Here is a 17,905-nt window from a genome sequence, read left to right on the forward strand (position 1 = left end):
ATTTATGTGATAGAATAATCAGGGGAGGGTTAGACATGAACTGAGGAACCAATAATTTTCAAAGCTGAAAGGATGGGAACACAGGTGTGAATTTTATGGTCAGCCCTATTTTTAGAGACTTGAGATTTTTTTCCACATAAAAAATGGAGGTGGAGGATGAACCAGCCAAGTGAAACAAAATGACCTCTTCTGCTTCTTTCCAAACTATCAGTCCTGGAACGGTGTTGAGTTCACTACTAATCCCTCTTCCCTCTAGCGTCATGACTTTTTCAAGTCACTCACCGGACTCTGCAAAGCCAAGAGCAACTAATCAAACACATACTACAGCCTGTTCTTATTAAAACGAAGCACGAGGTTCATGCCTCCCATCACGACTCTGGTAATTGTCTCCTCTCATTTTATGGTTTTGGAAAGCCACACGATGCTCAGCCTCACTCCTAGGTAAGCTGACATCCAAAGGCTTGAGCAGGCTTTGTTTTGGTCCTTAAGGGCAGCACAGCAGGGATGAGGGGGTAAAGTACAGCAGCGACAGATACTGTCGAGCCTCTTGGACTCGACAAGCCTCCAAGAGGCTCGACAGTTTGCAAACTGCCCTGCGGTTCACCAGGGACTTCCTCATCCCACACTCCAAGTTGCTGGAAGAAATAACTCTTTCATTAGTATCACCCCATTACATTAAAACAGAAGCAAGACAGACTGGGAATGGGTACCAGTGGGCTTCCCTTGTCTATGCATTGTCTATGCGTGGCACAGAGATGAAAGACGGGATTTCATCTAGAATTTCTGTTGGCCTGTGCAGTTCTTATTCTTAGTATAAGGATATGTGATAGTAACTGCTTCATTGTGAAGACTGGACAAATATTTGTCAAACAAAGTGGCTTTCACTTTATAGCACATTGCTAGATTACAACACTGGATGTAATCTTGGAGCCAGGACTTGCCTTTATTTGTTTTGGTGCCCCCCAACTCTATCCCATTTCCTGGTTTTGAAAAGAAAAATGTTTGCCAAACTAAATTTCAAAGATTAAAACCTCTGGCTAAAACTATAGCTACAAGCAAAATATCCTAAGAAAAGAGGTCAGAACTTGATAGAGCCCATGCTACGTGGTTAACAGAGAAAGGACAAAAGCCAGCTGAACAAATCTATACAGGTAGACATCAACACAGTGGTTGTTCTTGGAGGGTGTTCTAACTGAAAGCAAGCACAAAGGCTGTCTCTAGAGTGATAATAACATTTGATTTCTTAACCTGGGTGCTGGACCCAAGGGTGTTTATTTGTAAACAAACAAACAAAAAGCCATTGAGAAGTAGTGTACTTGTAATGGTGACCATGTCTTTATGTATAATTATACTTCAATTTAAATTTTTCTTAGAAAAGATGAAAAAGTTCCTCTGGCTGAGATAATAATGAATACCATAGTTTTTGGATTCTAAAATTCAATAGTGGTTTCTATGAACATGGGATTGTAAAATTGTATATATATATATTCTAAATCTACTTGAATGGTTTATTTATTTTATTGTTCAATATAAGCTCGAAAAGACTCATGAATAGATCACATTCTATGAGGAAAATAAAATTCAAATCCTTAATTTTTATAGAGTCTTAGAAATACATTTTATTTCACCCGATGATGGTGGTACACACCTTTGATCCCAGCACTAGAGAGGCAGAGGCAGGCGGATCTCTGTGAATTTGAGGTCAGCCTGTTCTACAAAGCTAGTTCTAGAACAGCCAGAACGAAACCCTGTCTTGAAAAAAGAAAGAGATATTTTATTTCAACATTATGATTTGTAATTAAATCAAATAAATCAAGTATTCCTCTAACTCTGTTAAAGGAACTAGTACCCGCTGTAGCCCGTGTTCACGCACAGCAGTTCTGAGGTAAAGCAGGATGGTTGTGTTCTATTTTACATAACCTCTGTCCTTTTCCATGGATGGTTAGGGTAAGAAAGACATAGTTTTTCCCCCTGACTAGCCAGTGCCTAGATTGGGTAGTGTTCCACCAGCCAAATGGCCTGGCTCAGAAAAGTATTGGCTAAGACAATAATACCCTTCTTCAGTCTGTGGAACTGACAGCTGAAACAAAGTCAGCCTGCAGAGGAGCTAAAGGGGAGCTCTTGGATCACTGACAATTAAGATGTGTGTGCAAGGACCACATAGGAATTGACCGCATATGGAGCCCTCACGAAGGGAAGAAGGCTGCACGGGGAGATGCCTGAATCTGTCAACTCCAAAAAGTGCTTTTCAATCTTGGACGCACTTGGAATCACCCAAGGAGCTTAAAAATACTGACAACTCATTCCCACTCTCACGGATTTTGGCTAAATTCTACACTTGGAGTGTGGCCCGAGCTATTTTAAAGCTGCCTGAGTGGTGTGTTCAGCCAGGATGCATAGGGAGAAGCTTCTGGGTCAGTTGTGATACCCCATGTATTCGTGGGGACCAAGAATCTTCCGATCCTTGTAGCAGTTGATGTGGGTCATGGAAGGGTTATGGGTTTTCCTGTCCCCCAAATACACATAATGTGAGTCCACAGTCATATGGATCAGATGGGACAAACGTCACCACAGGAGCCATGCCCTAGAGTTGTTTGTGGGGGGACACAAGTCTGAATGGCCTTGTTACCCCGAGCAGAATCAGAGGTCGATACCCCAGTCTGTAGAGGTCACCTGTGGTTTGCCTCTGTCACAGTTCCATGAGACCTCTGAAATCTCTGCCACTTCTCTCTTTCTGCGGAAGGGAAAAACCAGGCATGTTCCCACTAATCTTGGAGGGGATATATTAGGGTAGGCCTTGACCCCTCTAGTTCCCCTCAAGGGATAAGCATATTTTAATATGTCATGAAACAGGCTGTGGGAGGAGAGAGAACAATTTTTTAAGCCAAGGAGGTGTGTTTCCTTACCAGGAGGAAGACCTAGAAAGACTGCATAGAATGGACTGAGAAAAAAAATCAGAGAAACAATATCCTTTACAATAGCCACAAATAATACAAAATATCTTGGAGTAACCAATTAAACAAGTGAAAGACCCGTATGACAAGAATTTTAAGTCTTTAAAGAAAGAAATGGAAGAAAAGAAGAAAAGATATCAGAAAATGGAAAGATCGTCCATGCTCATTGAAAGGTAGGGTTAACCTAGTAATAATGGCAATCCCATCAAAAGTAATCTACAGACTCAAGGCAATTCCCATCAAAATCCCAACACAATTCTTCACAGAGCTTGAAAGAACAATACTCAACTTCATATGGAAAAACAAAAAACTCAGGATAGCTGAAACAATCCTGTACAATACAGGAACTTCGAGAGGCATCACCATCCTTTACTGCAAACTCTACTATAGAGCCATAGTAATAAAAGCAGATTGTTATTGGCATAAAAACAGACACATGGATCAATGGAATTGAATCAAAGAGGCTGACATAAATTCACACATCTATGAACACCTAATTTTTGACAAAGAAGTCAAAAGTATACAATGGAAAAAAGAAAGCTTCTTCAACACATGGTGCTGGTATAACTGAAGATCATGTAAAAGAATGTAAATAGATTCATGTCTATCTCCCTGCACAAAAATCAAGTTGAAGTGGATCAAAGACCTCAACATAAATCTAGTTACTCTGAACCTGATAGATGAGAAAATAGAAAGTAACCTTGACTGCTTGGGCACAGAAGACTATTTCCTGAATATAATATCAGTAGGACAGACACTGAGAGCAACAGTTAAATGGGACCTCCTGAAACTGAAAAACTTCTGCAAAGCAAATGACACCTGTCAATAAGACAAAATGGCAGCCTCCAGAGTAGGAAAAAATCCTCACCCATACCCTATCTGACAGGGGGCTGATATCCAAAATATATAAAAAAACTCAAGGAAGCTAAACATCAAAATACCAAATAATTCAATTAAAAAATGGAGTAAAGATCTAAACAGAGAATTCTCAACAGAAGAATCTCAAATGACCAAAAGACACTTAATAATTGCTCACCATCCTTAGTCATCAAGGAAATGCAAATCAAAAAGACTCTGAGATACCATATTACACCTGACAGGATGGGTAAGATCAAACACACTGGTGACAACTTATGTTGGAGAGGATGTGGAGTAAGGGGAATACTCCTCCACTGCTGCTGGGTGTTGACAGAGGTTTCTGTCCCATCAGGTCCCACATCTGTTTAGTCCCAAAGAAGTCACACAGAGGTCTACATTAATTATAAACTGATTGGCCTAGTATCGCAGGCTTTTTATTAACTCTTATAACTTATATTAGCCCAAAATTCTTGCCTGTGGCTTGGTACCTTTTTTGGCAAGGCAGTCACAACTGTGTCTGGCTTCCTCTGTGTCTGGATGATGACTGCAGACTGTAACTTTCCTCTTTCCAGAATTCCTGCTGCCCCACCTCTATTTCCTGCCTGGTTGCCCCGCCTATACTTCCTGCCTGGCTACTGGCCAATCAGCAATTATTTAAAATACAAGTGACAGGGTACAGAACATTGCCCCACAGCAGATGGGTGTGCAAAGTTGTACAGCCACTTTGGAAATTGATATGGCAGTTTCTTAGAAAATTGGGAATCAGTCTACCTCAAGACCTAGCTATACAAGTTTAGGCATATACCCAAAGGATGCACACTCATATATACTCAGTCACAGGTGGATATTAGAAGTAAAGTAGAGGATAATCAGCCCACAGTTCATAGCCCCAAAGAGGCTAGATAACAAGGAGGGCCCAAAGAGGGATGCATGGATTTCCCTAGGAGGGGGAAGTAGAAAAGATCTCCTGGGTAAACTGGGGTGGGGGTTGGGGGCTGGAGGGAAGGGAAAGAGAGCCTCCCAAGTGCTAGGATTACAGGTGTGCACAGCACCCCAACTTAATATAGTTTAATGGATGACTGGGTTTTGTATTGTGGCATGCTATAATGCAATTGTCTAATGAAAATTCCAGTTTTTAACTACACACCCCCTTTGGATACAAACACTTTTCCTGTCTCTATTTCCCTAGATGGATAAGAGTAGATTTCCACTGGATTAAGGACGTTTTTAAGTTCCTAGCTTTTATGCAAGCTTTGCCAATCACATGATCAACTCTGGAGTACAGGCCTCTTTCATCATCTCCTCACTAACATTTAATTTATCACTTTTTCCCTATGAAAAATGACTTCTTAATTCACTTGGGACTTAGTCCCATGTATAATGTAAAGTAGGTCATTTTCTTGGTTCTTTCCTAAACATTCTGTTTTTTGTTAATAATTAAAGAACCTCTAAATTGTGACTGTCGTTCTTTCCAAATGGCTACCATTTTCCTAGATTTTTTCCTTTCAATAGTGAATTTTGGGCTGTTTCTTAATATAAAAATTATTTTATTTTTCACTATTACTTATTTTATTTCCCTCTGTTATCTATTGAATTTAACACTCAATCATATTTTTATTCTTTCTCTATAAACATGAAAACATATAGACATATGACTTCACCACTGTGTAAAATATCAAGCAGGTTTTGATTAGTAATAAACTTTAGATTACATATTTTAGTTAACCATTATTTACAAGAATGCTTTCTTTCCTTTCTCTTTATTTCTTTATTTCATTCTTCTCTTTTCTTTCCTTTCTTCTTTCTTTCTTTCAAGACAAGTTCTCACTATATAACCCTGGCTGGCCTGGAACTCACAAAGATCCATCTGTCCCAACATCCTGAATATTATGATTAAAAGTGTGTACTACCATGCCCAATTTAGAATAATATTTTTGAAACTGCCTTTTTAAAAACAAGCTTTTGTAAATTTATTGACAATATGCACTGTGGCGAGAGGATATGATTTGATGTACTAAGGGCTGACCCCACCCTGCAGTCCTTTCTTCCACTTGCCTCTGGGTGGTTGTGTATTGAGCAAGGCACACTCTTCATCAACAGAACACTTTAGTGCCTTGGCTATAATGTTGTTGGTGGCTGGAGTCCCAGTTGGATGAAAGCTAAGATCAGCTTTCAAAAGAAGAGTAGGCAACGTCATCACCAGGGACCTTGGATTAAATAGAACCTGCGGTCAGCAGCCGAGAAGTAAATGAGGTGCAGGGGGTCTGAGAAGCAAGGACTGGCTGTAGGCATTCAAGGCTAAGGCTGCCCTAGGAGCAGCTGACAATACAGAGACAGAGATCCATTCAGAGAGAGGACAGGGCAGGCACAAAGAGTCCAGAAGTGACTTTTTGCCTGGTTTCTTCTTCCAAAGGCTAAGAAAGGAACAGCACAGAAGGACCAAGCTTACATCTTGATTTCCCATTTGGCCATAAATCGCCTGTGTATCCTAACGCATTCCAGTTCTCGGTCTTATTAAAGGAAGGGACTGGTTGAGATAGTTTCAGAGGTTACAATTAATTCTGAAGACTTATGAGTCTAGGTTTGTGACATTGCAGGCAGATAAGCTGGGATGGAGGTCTGTCTGCAGATGACAAAATAGGGGAGTGCCATGTCTGTGAGCAAATCTCATTGTCGCAAGACAGGCTGCTCACTTGGCCCTGTCCCGGGCCCCCTGGCCCATTGATACTCACTCAGAACCTCTGTACCGCCTGAACATCTTGACTGCCATCAGAACTGTCGCAGGCCCCTGAGAGGCCCGCCCCCACTTTTACTTAGAACAGGTTCTCCTGGCAACAGAGGAGAAAAAGACTTTCCTCGCCCATCCCTCTGCTGTAATGGATGAAGGAGAGCAGGACCAGCAGTGGCATCTGGTTGCCACCTGGATGTGGATACAGAACCAGACTTCAAAGCATGTTTCTGCCACTTATTATTGCATGTTAACAAATTAAGAATGAATATGCTCGCACTCTGTTAAAAACGAGAATTATAATAACAAAAGGACTCCCTGGATGAGCCTACAGAATCCTGGGAGAGAATGTAGATGAGCAAGCCTATCTCCGGGGCTTCTGCCAGGGAGCAGCTACACAAAGAAAACTGGGATGGGAGAAAGTCAGTTCCAGGGAAGTCATCCTTGCCAGATAAGATGGATGGTTTGGTCCAAGCTACTAGGCGCCCATGGGCAGTGTATGGAAACACACAGTACACATTCAGGTTCCTATGGGTCGCGGCATATGTGTACTATCCATGCATTAAGGAGAACAAACTGCATACGTTACAGCTGTTGGGGGCTATGACAGCCCTGCTGGTGGGACTCAACAAGGCCTTTAGAGCCCTGCTTAACCAATTCAGACTCTCTGGTTGTTGGTAACTTTCATTATCCAAAAAGAGCAGGGCTGACTGAAGAAAAATTAACAATAGGCCGGTGATTCACATCAGCTAAGCGCCCCTGCTCTGAGTGCATGTGTCATGTGAATAATTTACATTAGAATATTTTAAAATATGCTCTTAAGACAGAGAAGTGCTCACGTGGGAAGCATTGATGACGGGCACATTATTTGACAGTTATTTTTGACTCTCACCCTTGAAAAATATTTTCAGTGTAATTCAGCTGATCCTTAAGTCGTCTGCCACCTTTCCAATAAGGGTGTGTGTGTGTATGTGTGTGTGTGTGTGCTCTAAAGACATAAACTCTAATACCACTTTAGACAGGTGAAGAAACTGAGACTGGCAGAGGTTAAGCAATGTGACCAAGTTGTATTTTTTTTTTCTGTCACTCGTGGGCCAGGATTAGAATATAGATTTCAAATCTGTAAGAGTTCCCTGGGCACAGGCCCACCCCTTTGTGATATAGTTCATTAACTCTCACCGCAGTATATTCAAAATGCGTTCTTTCTAGAAACTGGCACAGCCAGCCAACAGCTCCCTCTCCCCGTGTTTATATGATGCCATCATCTTGCTCCCAGGAACACCAAGGAGTGATTTAAATTTTATCTAAAGTCGGATCTGTGCCAGGCCTCATCGTCAGCAGCTCAGCATCTCTTTTATCTTCAAATGCATTCAGCAATATGGGTTTTATAGTCTCCACTTAAAACCTAAAGAAAAACCGAGGTGAGAGGGAGTAAGATAATTTAAATCTTGTAAATGGTATAGGTACAATTCTGCAATTCCTGCATGATTGTCCCACGGGGACTGGTTAACGTCCACGAGCACAGCTAGCTTCCTCACCTTGGTCCCACCAGCTCTGTCCAGTAGCCCCAAACCGGAACAGCTGACCAATATTTCCCAGGCTGCATAAGAACTTCCAGGTACTGAGAGGGTCACACCCAGAAGAAATGGCAGCTGAGCTTAGTAGAGTGGGTTGGAGAAACTCATCCGGGTTTTTAGCTCTGCAAGTCCTTTCTTTCCTTAAGTAGAGCCTCTTCAAAGGGAAGTTAAACATGCAAGTTCCCAATCTCATTGGTAGCAGGACCTGTCAATCACGGAAATCTACACAAACTGAGTCTCCCATGGAATGTATCCAGGGCAGCTCTGGCTCAGAAAACTCACTTCAGTTAGAAACAATGCAGTGAGAGTACATCCAGGCTACGGAGCCTTTCACTTGACCATTGAGCTGCAAGTCATTATCCAAGTAGATGAGTTAGACCATCGACTTGGAGGTCCCTAAGGAAAAGACAGACATATGCCAAGCTGCTTGACCAGGTGGATAGGCTGGTGGTGAGGCACGACTCTAACAAAACCACTTGAGTCATCCCCTTATGGACCAGATGGCTTCATTTCTCCGTTAGAATGATAGACGTGACCTGTCCATGGTTTGCCACCATGACTCTTCAGAACAAAGTGAGATCTAAATAAGTGAGCTAATAACTGAGTTTTGTGTCTGGACATTTTCAAAAGACGTTCCATAGAACTTGTGTTCTAGGGGGAGGTTGAGAAGAATAGAACAACTTTAGTTACAGAGTCTCCTCTGAGTCAAGGTGCGCTGTGAGTAGTCAGTCAGGGATGGAGGTGCAGTTGTCCTTATTGGAGCATCCAACCCTCTCCTTGCAGAATAATGGTTCCCTTGGCCACAGGCTTGGATAGCACTGCATTAGGATGGAGCACCGTGCGAAGGAAAGAAGGGCCTTCTCTTTTACTGTTTTATTTCTTTTCCTGTCAACTTGCCAGCCTCTCTTTTCAAGCAGGGAGACCAGAGCTTAACCATACAAATGAGGGCTGAAACCTAGGCAAACTAGGAAGTCCCTGCCAGCGATGCTGCTGTTCTTTTGGAGAGCATTGGAATTCCTTTGCAGCCATTGTCCCCAGGAATCGGGGCCCATTTCCCCTGAATAACCTTGTTAATGGCAGAGGTTGACCCTTTGAGAGGGGGTTTGGTTTGGGGAACAAAGCTCCGCAAAGTCAAACCTGCCCGAGATTATTCATGTCAGAAGGAAGTAAACAGACGTGGTTAACAGCAAGGGCGAAGGTTTCAGCTCCATTTCTGCAGCTTATTAGGGTTCAGCAGACAGTGAAGGAGGCTACCTGGGCTTATACTCATTCTGTACCCCACAATACTTCCTCCAGAGAGAATTCTATGCACTTTGGAAGGTCATGATGATGAGATAAAAATTAAAATACAGAGTGAGCAGCACCAGGCAATGTAAAAGTCTCTAGTCAAAACTTGACCGGTTTTATTGTGTGGCTTGTAAACCTCCAGGGAGGCCTCTTAAAGAAGAGCAGAGACATTTAGCTGTGGAAGCATGGGATGAATCCGTTTGTTCTGACATTTTAGCTTCTGTGTTTTAGAGATTCATTTGATTCTTTTTTCAAAAAGTGTATATGGGTGTAAGCATGAGTGTGTATATGTGTGTGATTGAATGTATGTAGATGTATCTGTGCATGAGTGTGTATATGTGCATGTGTGTGTGCACATAAGCGTGTGTATGACTGTGTGTATGTATGTGTATGTGTGTATGTGAGTATATTAGTATGTGTATGTGCATGAGTATGTGTGCATGAGTGTGTGATTGAATGTGTGTGTATGTGTGTGCATGTATGTGTGTGTGCATGAGTGTGTGTATGTGTATGTGTGTGCATGAGTGTGTGCACAAGTGTGTATATGTGCATGAGCATGTGTACATTAGTGTCTGTGCACATGAGTGTGCATATGTGTGTATGTGCATGAGTATGTGTGCATGAGTGTGTGTGTATGCATGAGTGTGTATGTGTGTAGAGGTCAGATGTTGATATTGGGTGTCTTTCTTTATCTCTCCCCTCCTTTGTTTTTTGAGATAGGATTTCACATTGAATGCGGGACTCACTAATTCTAAAAGATTAGCTGGCCAGCAAAATTCCCAGGATCTCCCCGACCTTTTCCTTCCCAACACAGGTATAAACCACCATGCCTAGAACTTTTACCGATTGCTGGGGCTTAAACTCAGACCTTCATGCTTGAGTGACAAACATTTATAGACTGAGGCATCTCAGCAGCCCCCGTGCATGCTGTTTCATTGCACTTTACATAGGCAAACACCCGCCATCTTGTTGTGTAAGTGGATCCAACAATTCCTTCTTGATCTTAGACCCATGAGAGAGATACTAAAATACTGTTTCTTTTCAACTGCCACACAGAAGCCCAGTTAGGCCCCATTTCACTACTTAAGGGACTGGGAATTATATCATTTATTTTGACTTATTTTTGGTATAGATACTGGGGACTGAACCCAGGGTGTCATGAAATCAATACATTAGTACTATAAAGCCAAGTCTATATCAAGGGTTCTTTTCACTACCAATCTAATTTGCTGGTTTGTGAGAACTGATATAATAATTTTATGTTAACTTAACAAAGTGATTTTCTGTGATATTATAAATTGTTCATAGATTAGAATAGAATAGATTTTTTAAAATATATTTGAATTTGTATTTTTATTAGATGTATTTATTTTGTGTGGATGAGTATGTAGGTCCACCATGTGTGTGCATTGCCCGCAGAGGTCAGAGGAAGAAGGTGTTGGAGCCCCTAGAACTGGAGTTATAAGTGGCTGTGGACAAAAGGTGTGGGAATTGGGAACTGAACCTGGGTCTTCTGCAAGAGTGAGTCACCTTAACCACTGAGCCATCTCTCCAGCCCCACAGAAGAGAATAGAATTTGAAGACTGGATGACGCCTAAGTATTACCATGAAGGCCCCTAAATGCCGACTCATGCTCTGTTTTGTCCTGATCCTGATTAGAATCTGCTTCCAGGTTCCTGCTTTCCCCTAAAGGTTAGGAGGATAATGACCACATGTTCATGTACCACATTGCCATTAGCAATAATCCATGGGAGACAAGGAGGTCACTTTTAAGTAAGTCATATCTTCTCCGAGTTGCCTGTCCCTACTGCATTCTATTGTCTCATACCCAAGTGTTTTCTTCGTTTATCTCATCACCCCAAATAGCATTTGAGTTTTAAAGCCATAACTTATGTTTCTGTTGGTGTTTTATGCTTATGAAAACTGAGGCCCGGCAACATTGTGTGCCCTACCCAACGTGACACAGTCCCTTTATGGTCAAAGTGGACTTTAGACACCCATGTCCTAAATCCTAGTTTAGACCTCTTTGCATCCTACTTTGGGGGCACTCATCTGAAGAATAGCTCACATTCACTATTTTAAGCAAAATGGGGCATGTTTTACAAACTGTGGTTCTGCTTATTTATTCATGAGGAAGAAGTGAGAAGGTTAGACATTTTTTATAAATAAACAACATACATTTCTTATTTAAAAGAAATTGAAGGCAAGATTTTTCAGCACATCCTGAGAGAGACCTGTGCATAGTACCACAGAACCTTAAAGCTGGGGTTGTAGATTGACTGAGATAATACAACAGGATCGTAGTGGGAGGCTATGATAGGTTCAAAATAAGAAAAGAAAGAAACCAACCACAGTCATAAAGCTAGGTTTTGCTGATTTTAACCCCTACTGCTACCCAATGCAATAGTAGGTTCTATTGCATAGTACACATTTCATACTCATAGTATCAATGCCTTGCTGTTTACTCCAAATCATACAACTAGTAAGCATCGAAGAGGGGACTGGTAATCAAGAATATCTGACCACAAAGCTACCAATGCTTGCCTCATTGCCAGCTCACCAGGGAAGCAGTGGCGACTTCGTGGCTCCCACAGAGAAGCCCCTGCAACAGTACCACTGCCCATGTTGGCGTCTCTACTATCTGGCATCACCATCACCACCACTGCCAAATATGGTTCTGATCGCAGATGATCAGGGTGACCTTGCATGCAAAATGGTTCTGATCACAGACAACCAGGAAGACCTTGCGTGCCAATCCCTTTTGTGCCCCTCAAAATGTCCAGCCTTGTCCCTGCTGGACGGGAGGATCCCCAAACCCATTTACTCCAGTGAGAATCTCTTGTCCTGGCTTTGTTGCTGCTTGCAGCTACACAATAAATACTTATCTCCCCCGGTCCCCCGGTCGCCAATAAACACTGATTTTTCACTAAGCAGTTACAAATAAGCTAGAAAATTATGTGTTCGTGATTTTCTCATCTTAATAATGCATCTCTGCTGCTTCTGTTTGGGTGTCCCTCTGGACAGGGTAAATGGGCTATTTACCCTTCACAGAAGAGAGAAACGTTGGCACCTGCAGGCAAGCGAGGAACCCAGGAAGCTAAATGCGAAGCAAAATGAGGGGACAAAAAGAGGTTAAAGACAAAGTGGGTCTCAGAGAGGCTAGATGCTTTGTCCCGGAATGCTGGCGACCTCTTTAGAAGAATTTTGAATATCTCCTCGCATTAGTAGTGTGTGGGTGGAGGGGCGGGGTGGTTTGTTAGGTCACTTGTCAGTGACTACCATTTCCTGGTACTCTACTCCATTAATTTATGTCAAATTGGGGTATATAAAACTTTAGAAAGGCTGAAAACATGACCAAGGTAGGAAAACAAAATGCTTCCCCATTGGCTGTGGGAATTGGCCTCAACACATACATAGGAAGCAAAGTTTGGCCTCCTATAGTGCCAAGACTCTTCCCTAAGCATGGCTCACGGCCGACCCTGGAGGTCAGTCACAGGCTAGATATAAGCACAACTAAGAAACAAATTTCAGTCAGTACTAGAAGCATCCAGAATATGAGAAACCAGGCTAGGACCGAGACTCCTCATTCTCTCGCGTGGTAGTCCCTGGTGTATATGGGGAGGGAGAGGCTAGGGTCAGTGTTGTGACTGATGGTCCAGAACAACAGGAAAGAGCCAAGTGCTATTAGCATCAGCTCTGACACTCTGTTTTTCTCCTTTCTGAGGAACCATTAAAAGCTTCCAAGCACTTGGGTGGCACAATGAGAGCTATTGTTGCAAAGAAGGTAACACTAATGGAGAAGGCTCTGATCGAAAGCTGGGAGGTGGGGGTGGGGGCACAGTGCTGCAGAAGCCTGAAAGTCCCTAGGCAGGAAAAGTCTGGGTGAAGAGGAAGAGGCAGGTTCTCGGGTTGGGGTTGCTCAGAGGGGGATTTCCCAGGTGAAAGTGGGCATCAAGGGAGGAGGGGCAGGTCACCATCAGGCTTCCGGCCTGAGTGACTGGAAGGATAAAATGTGCTTTCAATGAAAGCACTCCTCCCTACAGAAGTGCTTTGCACAGACAGAAAGTCAGCTCATGGGGCTGGGGTGTGGTAATTTAGTTGGCAGAATGCTTTCAAAGCACGCATGAAGCCCTAGGTTTGATTTTCAGCACCACATGGTAACAGAGTGTTGTGACCCAGTGTAGTGGGGTGTGTGTGTGTGTGTGTGTGTGTGTGTGTGTGTGTGTGTGTGGTGTGCGGCAGGGTGTGGCGACAGATGCCTTTAATCCCTGCACTTGGGTTGCGAAGGCAGGAGGATCAGGAGTTCAAAAATCATCCTTGCTAGACTGAAGAGCCAGGAGTACATAAGACACTGTCTCAAAAAACAAAAACAAAAAACAAACAAAAAAACGAAAGAAAGAAAGAAAGAAAGAAAGAAAGAAAGAAAGAAAGAAAAAGAAAACATTGTTAAAAAGCTAAAGAAATCAGGGAAATTTAGGGTTAGCCAGGGGCGCTTCATAGACAGAGCTGCAACAATGGCTCCTGCTGGACACAGACCAAGACATGCTCATCCACATGTAACCAGCGAGGAAAGGGTCCTCATACTCTTGAAGCTGATTGGTCTAGCTTGAGTATGGCCACATTTTGTTCTTATTACCTGTAGTAGGGCCAGAGCCCCCATGGATATTTGCCTCATGAAGAACAGTGGTAAGAATAGGCTTATTTCTTGTTCACGATATTTGCTTTTCTATTTGTTTCGACTTTTTGATTTCTTATGGACTATGTATCCATGGGTTGATTGTGGAATAATTTTGTTAAATTTTAAATAATTTAAAAAAAAACAGAAAAACTTTTCTCTCTCTATCAAGGTAAATTATGTGTTCTACCCAAGACTAAATCTCATCAGGGAAAAAAATTGGTTATTTTTTTCTGGCCTTATCGAATTTGTACAGTTTTTGTTGTTGTTGCTGCTGCTGTTGTTCTGTATTTCTGGAATTCATTGCCAGAAAATAGGAGTGTCTTAGGAGTTGAAGGGCCTTAATTCATCAAAACATCATAAACAACTAGCAACGTGGCCACATTTTATTCTCTTAAATCTGAGTCTCCCATCGTGAGTCTTCATCCCTGGGGATTTCAGTCTACAGCTAAGAAGGAACAGGACCATAATGTGTAGAAACACATTTCTCCAAATTGCGTTCACTGAAAGTACCACTTCAGCACTGAGAGCAACCAGGAATGCATAATCATACTCATTGGTTATGCTTCAAAATTGGCCCTGTGAAAAATATGAAGAAAATGACATTTGCTTAGGAGCTTTTTCCCCCAGAAAGGATATTTAAAAAGAATGTTTTGTACAACTGATCTGATAAATTTTTATTGGATCATTTTAATTTTTCTCTCCTCCCTAGCAGAGTGTGGGTTTTATTTTCTTTTTCTCCAGCACAGCTTACTGCACAGTCAGCCACAGTTTACCAGCATATTTCCCCCAAATACTACATATAAGTTGGGGTACCTCATTTGTTTCTGGAAGCACCCGTGGGTGACATTTTAAAAAGAACTTCTCATCACCCCTCTTATGGAAGGTGTGAAGAAGCGTGTGGGACCAGGAGCGCACAATCAGATTATTTATGGTGGGTGCTAAGGATGGGACACCACATCACAGACACCCTTCTTTTTTTAGAGGGTCTCTCTGTGTACCCAGGATGGCCTCAAACTCCAGATCCTCCTGTCTCAACCCTCTCGAGCACTACTAGAATTGAAGGGGTGCATTACCACACCTAGCTGGAAGCAGACATTTCTTGTTCTATTCAAACAGCAAAGAAACCAACTGCCTTCAACAAAGATCAAACAGAATTGATTCTAAAATTTTTCTCCGCAGACATATATATGATTGATCTAGAGATCCATGGCCTAGAATTCATCGTCAAGCCCTCATGATGCTGGAGGCCCTGCGGTCTCCCTGTTCCAATGGCATGTTAGTAGCAGGTAGGGTTCTCAGGGCACAGGGCAACACTGTCCACAAGACAACTTCTGTCTGTGGTCAGGGCATTCCAGAGCCATTTATTTCTTCACTCAGTGAAATGATTTCATTTGGCCTTTTCTTGAGACAACAAGCAAGTTGCATGGGAAACAGTCCTTAGAAGCAAGGTCCTAGAGCTTATGGACAAACTTTGACTTTTGATGGTTTCGCGTAAGGCCAATGTGGCCAAATCTGCCCTGCTGAGGTCAGCTAGAATGAGGTAGCTGAGGGCATACAGGGCAGAGCTACCGGCTCCTTTGTTATTTCTGAAACCTGAACTGCTTTTAGAAAGAAAGGCTGGAATGTTCCATAGGAACTCAGAGCATGGGACGGAGGAGCATGGTGCACACTCGGTGTGGGCTATTTAAAACCAGTCCCCTGGCTTCCCTCTGTGATTCTAAATAGGTGAAATCACATTACCCCGCAGCAGCCGGTAACTATTTCCATGACACTGCCCAGAGTCTGTGCTCAGTGTGACTGGGTCCACCCAGTGAAAACAAAGTAGACTGTAGTCCGGGCGCTCAATGTCCAGCTAGTGTCTACCTAGTGTCAGAGTGACAGACACTGGGGGATCAGTGTCCAGCTAGTGTCTACCTAGTGTCAGAGTGACAGACACTGGGGTACTGAGAATGCTGGAAATTTAAAGGCTGATCTATTGAACTATCCCAGGAAGAGGCAGGTGCCTTAGCACATTAAAAACAAACAAACAAATATTTATTTACATGACCAATAAACAGCATAAGTAGAGCTGATCACTTTCTCAGGACCAGCACAGACTTATAGACATTGCCCCTCTGTGTCTTAAAAAGAAAAAAAAAACCCTCCTAAAATTATTTTCTTTGACATGTTAACACTTCCTTTAATCAAACAGAGAAACCCATAGGAATTCTGAACTTAACTGGCAATCGCTCAAAGGCACTAGCCAGGGCAAGGACATTAATGAACCTTGTTATATAATGTCAAAACACCCGATAAGTTTGTAAAGGTAATGGAACAGTCAGGCCAGTGTTGGGATTTCCTGCAGACCACACGAGATATTAAGGAACTTTTAACATTTTATCTTGATGCAAAAAATTTAAAGCTGTAGCACTTATAAAACATGCACGACTTTACCACATCTAAAGCTGCGTGTGGTGGTTCCCACCTTAGATCCCTGGCAGTGCAGAGGTAGAGGGAGGAAGAGCAGAAGCTGACAGCCAGCCAGTCAAAGTCGGCATGAATTATGTGAGACCCTTTCTTAAAAATAAAAAAAAAAGTTTTATATACTTAAATTTCTCGCCAATTACAGCACTACAAAATATGTCCTATAACTTCCATTTTGTAGCTAAGGAAGCTGAGGGAAGGGGACAGTCAGTCTGCACAAGACTACATAAAAGTTCCAAAGAATGGTGGGCTGAGATTAGTGGCATGAAATTTGAACCCAGGATTCTCGGATTTCAAATGTACACTGTTTGCCTACGTCTAAATAAGCTCAACGAAATGGCTAAGCAGGGAAACAAATACAAATCTAGAAAGCAAATAAATCAAAGTTTGCACAGTTAAGGTACCTCAAATTCAGTGTATTGACAACTGACTCTACCTTGGAAGTGTCTATCTGCCAACCCAAAATTGATTCTGCGGCATGGAAGACCCCTTGACCCTCATGTGATACCCTATTAAGAACTAGAGTCCAATTGCCAAACATTACACATCAGAACAAATTATACATATTTCATTACGCCTGTGAAGAGATCTGATTTCCTAGTCCAAGGCTATTTTTGAATATTTTCAGGCATGGACGGAATATGTGGTTCCCTTGTGGCCAACTCAAAACACAGAGCATGGAGTACTGCTGTATTAAGATCATCTTTCCCTCACTGTGAGGGGACTGGTGATAAATTAGATGAGATTAGAAAGCAGTCTCTGGAGAATTAGTATTTTAAGGAATTACCTAGAAGGAACCAATGGTGTTTTTCCCCCTTCTCGTTCTCCCCACATGGTAAATCATACAGAGGAGCAGGCTGCCCCAGATCCCCAGGAAACAACATCTTGAGTGCATATGTTATGGGCTCTGCATTGACAAATCCAAGAACTCCAGCGCAAAATGACCAAAGTTCCCAAGTTAAAAATGAAAGCAATTGCATGAAAATTGGTAATCTTGTGGCGACATCCCAACAACTTCATAAACAGCCATTAAAGAAGACAGTGTTACAGGTTAGAGAATTTAACCTGTGCGAGAATCAACCTGCATTGTGGGTGTGAAGTTACAAACAGCCCCATCTACCTCCCACCTCACTGATAGTCTCCCCCTTTTCAGAAGCATCACCACATTCAACAGAAATAATATTAAGCTTATTTAACGAGAAGGCTAATCCAACTATATGCCATATTAAAAAGAGTCGTGATATAAATATTTCTCACAAGAGCTGCAGCGATGGTGTGAATAAAAAACTCCCTTCTGAGATTTCAGTAAAGCCAGATCTCACAAAGGATCTGAAAGAAAACAGAACACACACACACAAAC

General features: G+C 42.3%; 1 protein-coding gene across 1 annotated transcript in view; it reads right to left on the minus strand.

Moving 5' to 3' along the window:
• Positions 1–17,905, minus strand: part of Lgi1 (leucine rich glioma inactivated 1) — a 41,792-nt gene that overhangs the window by 22,976 nt on the left and 911 nt on the right. The window contains exon 2 of the mRNA XM_087907937.1: positions 17,803–17,874. Within this exon, the coding sequence (XP_087764063.1) occupies positions 17,803–17,874 (72 nt within the window). The remainder of the gene's footprint in view (positions 1–17,802; positions 17,875–17,905) is intronic.

This window comes from Myodes glareolus, chromosome 7, assembly GCF_982192425.1.
Source record: "Myodes glareolus chromosome 7, mMyoGla1.1, whole genome shotgun sequence".
NCBI classification, from domain to species: domain Eukaryota; kingdom Metazoa; phylum Chordata; class Mammalia; order Rodentia; family Cricetidae; genus Myodes; species Myodes glareolus.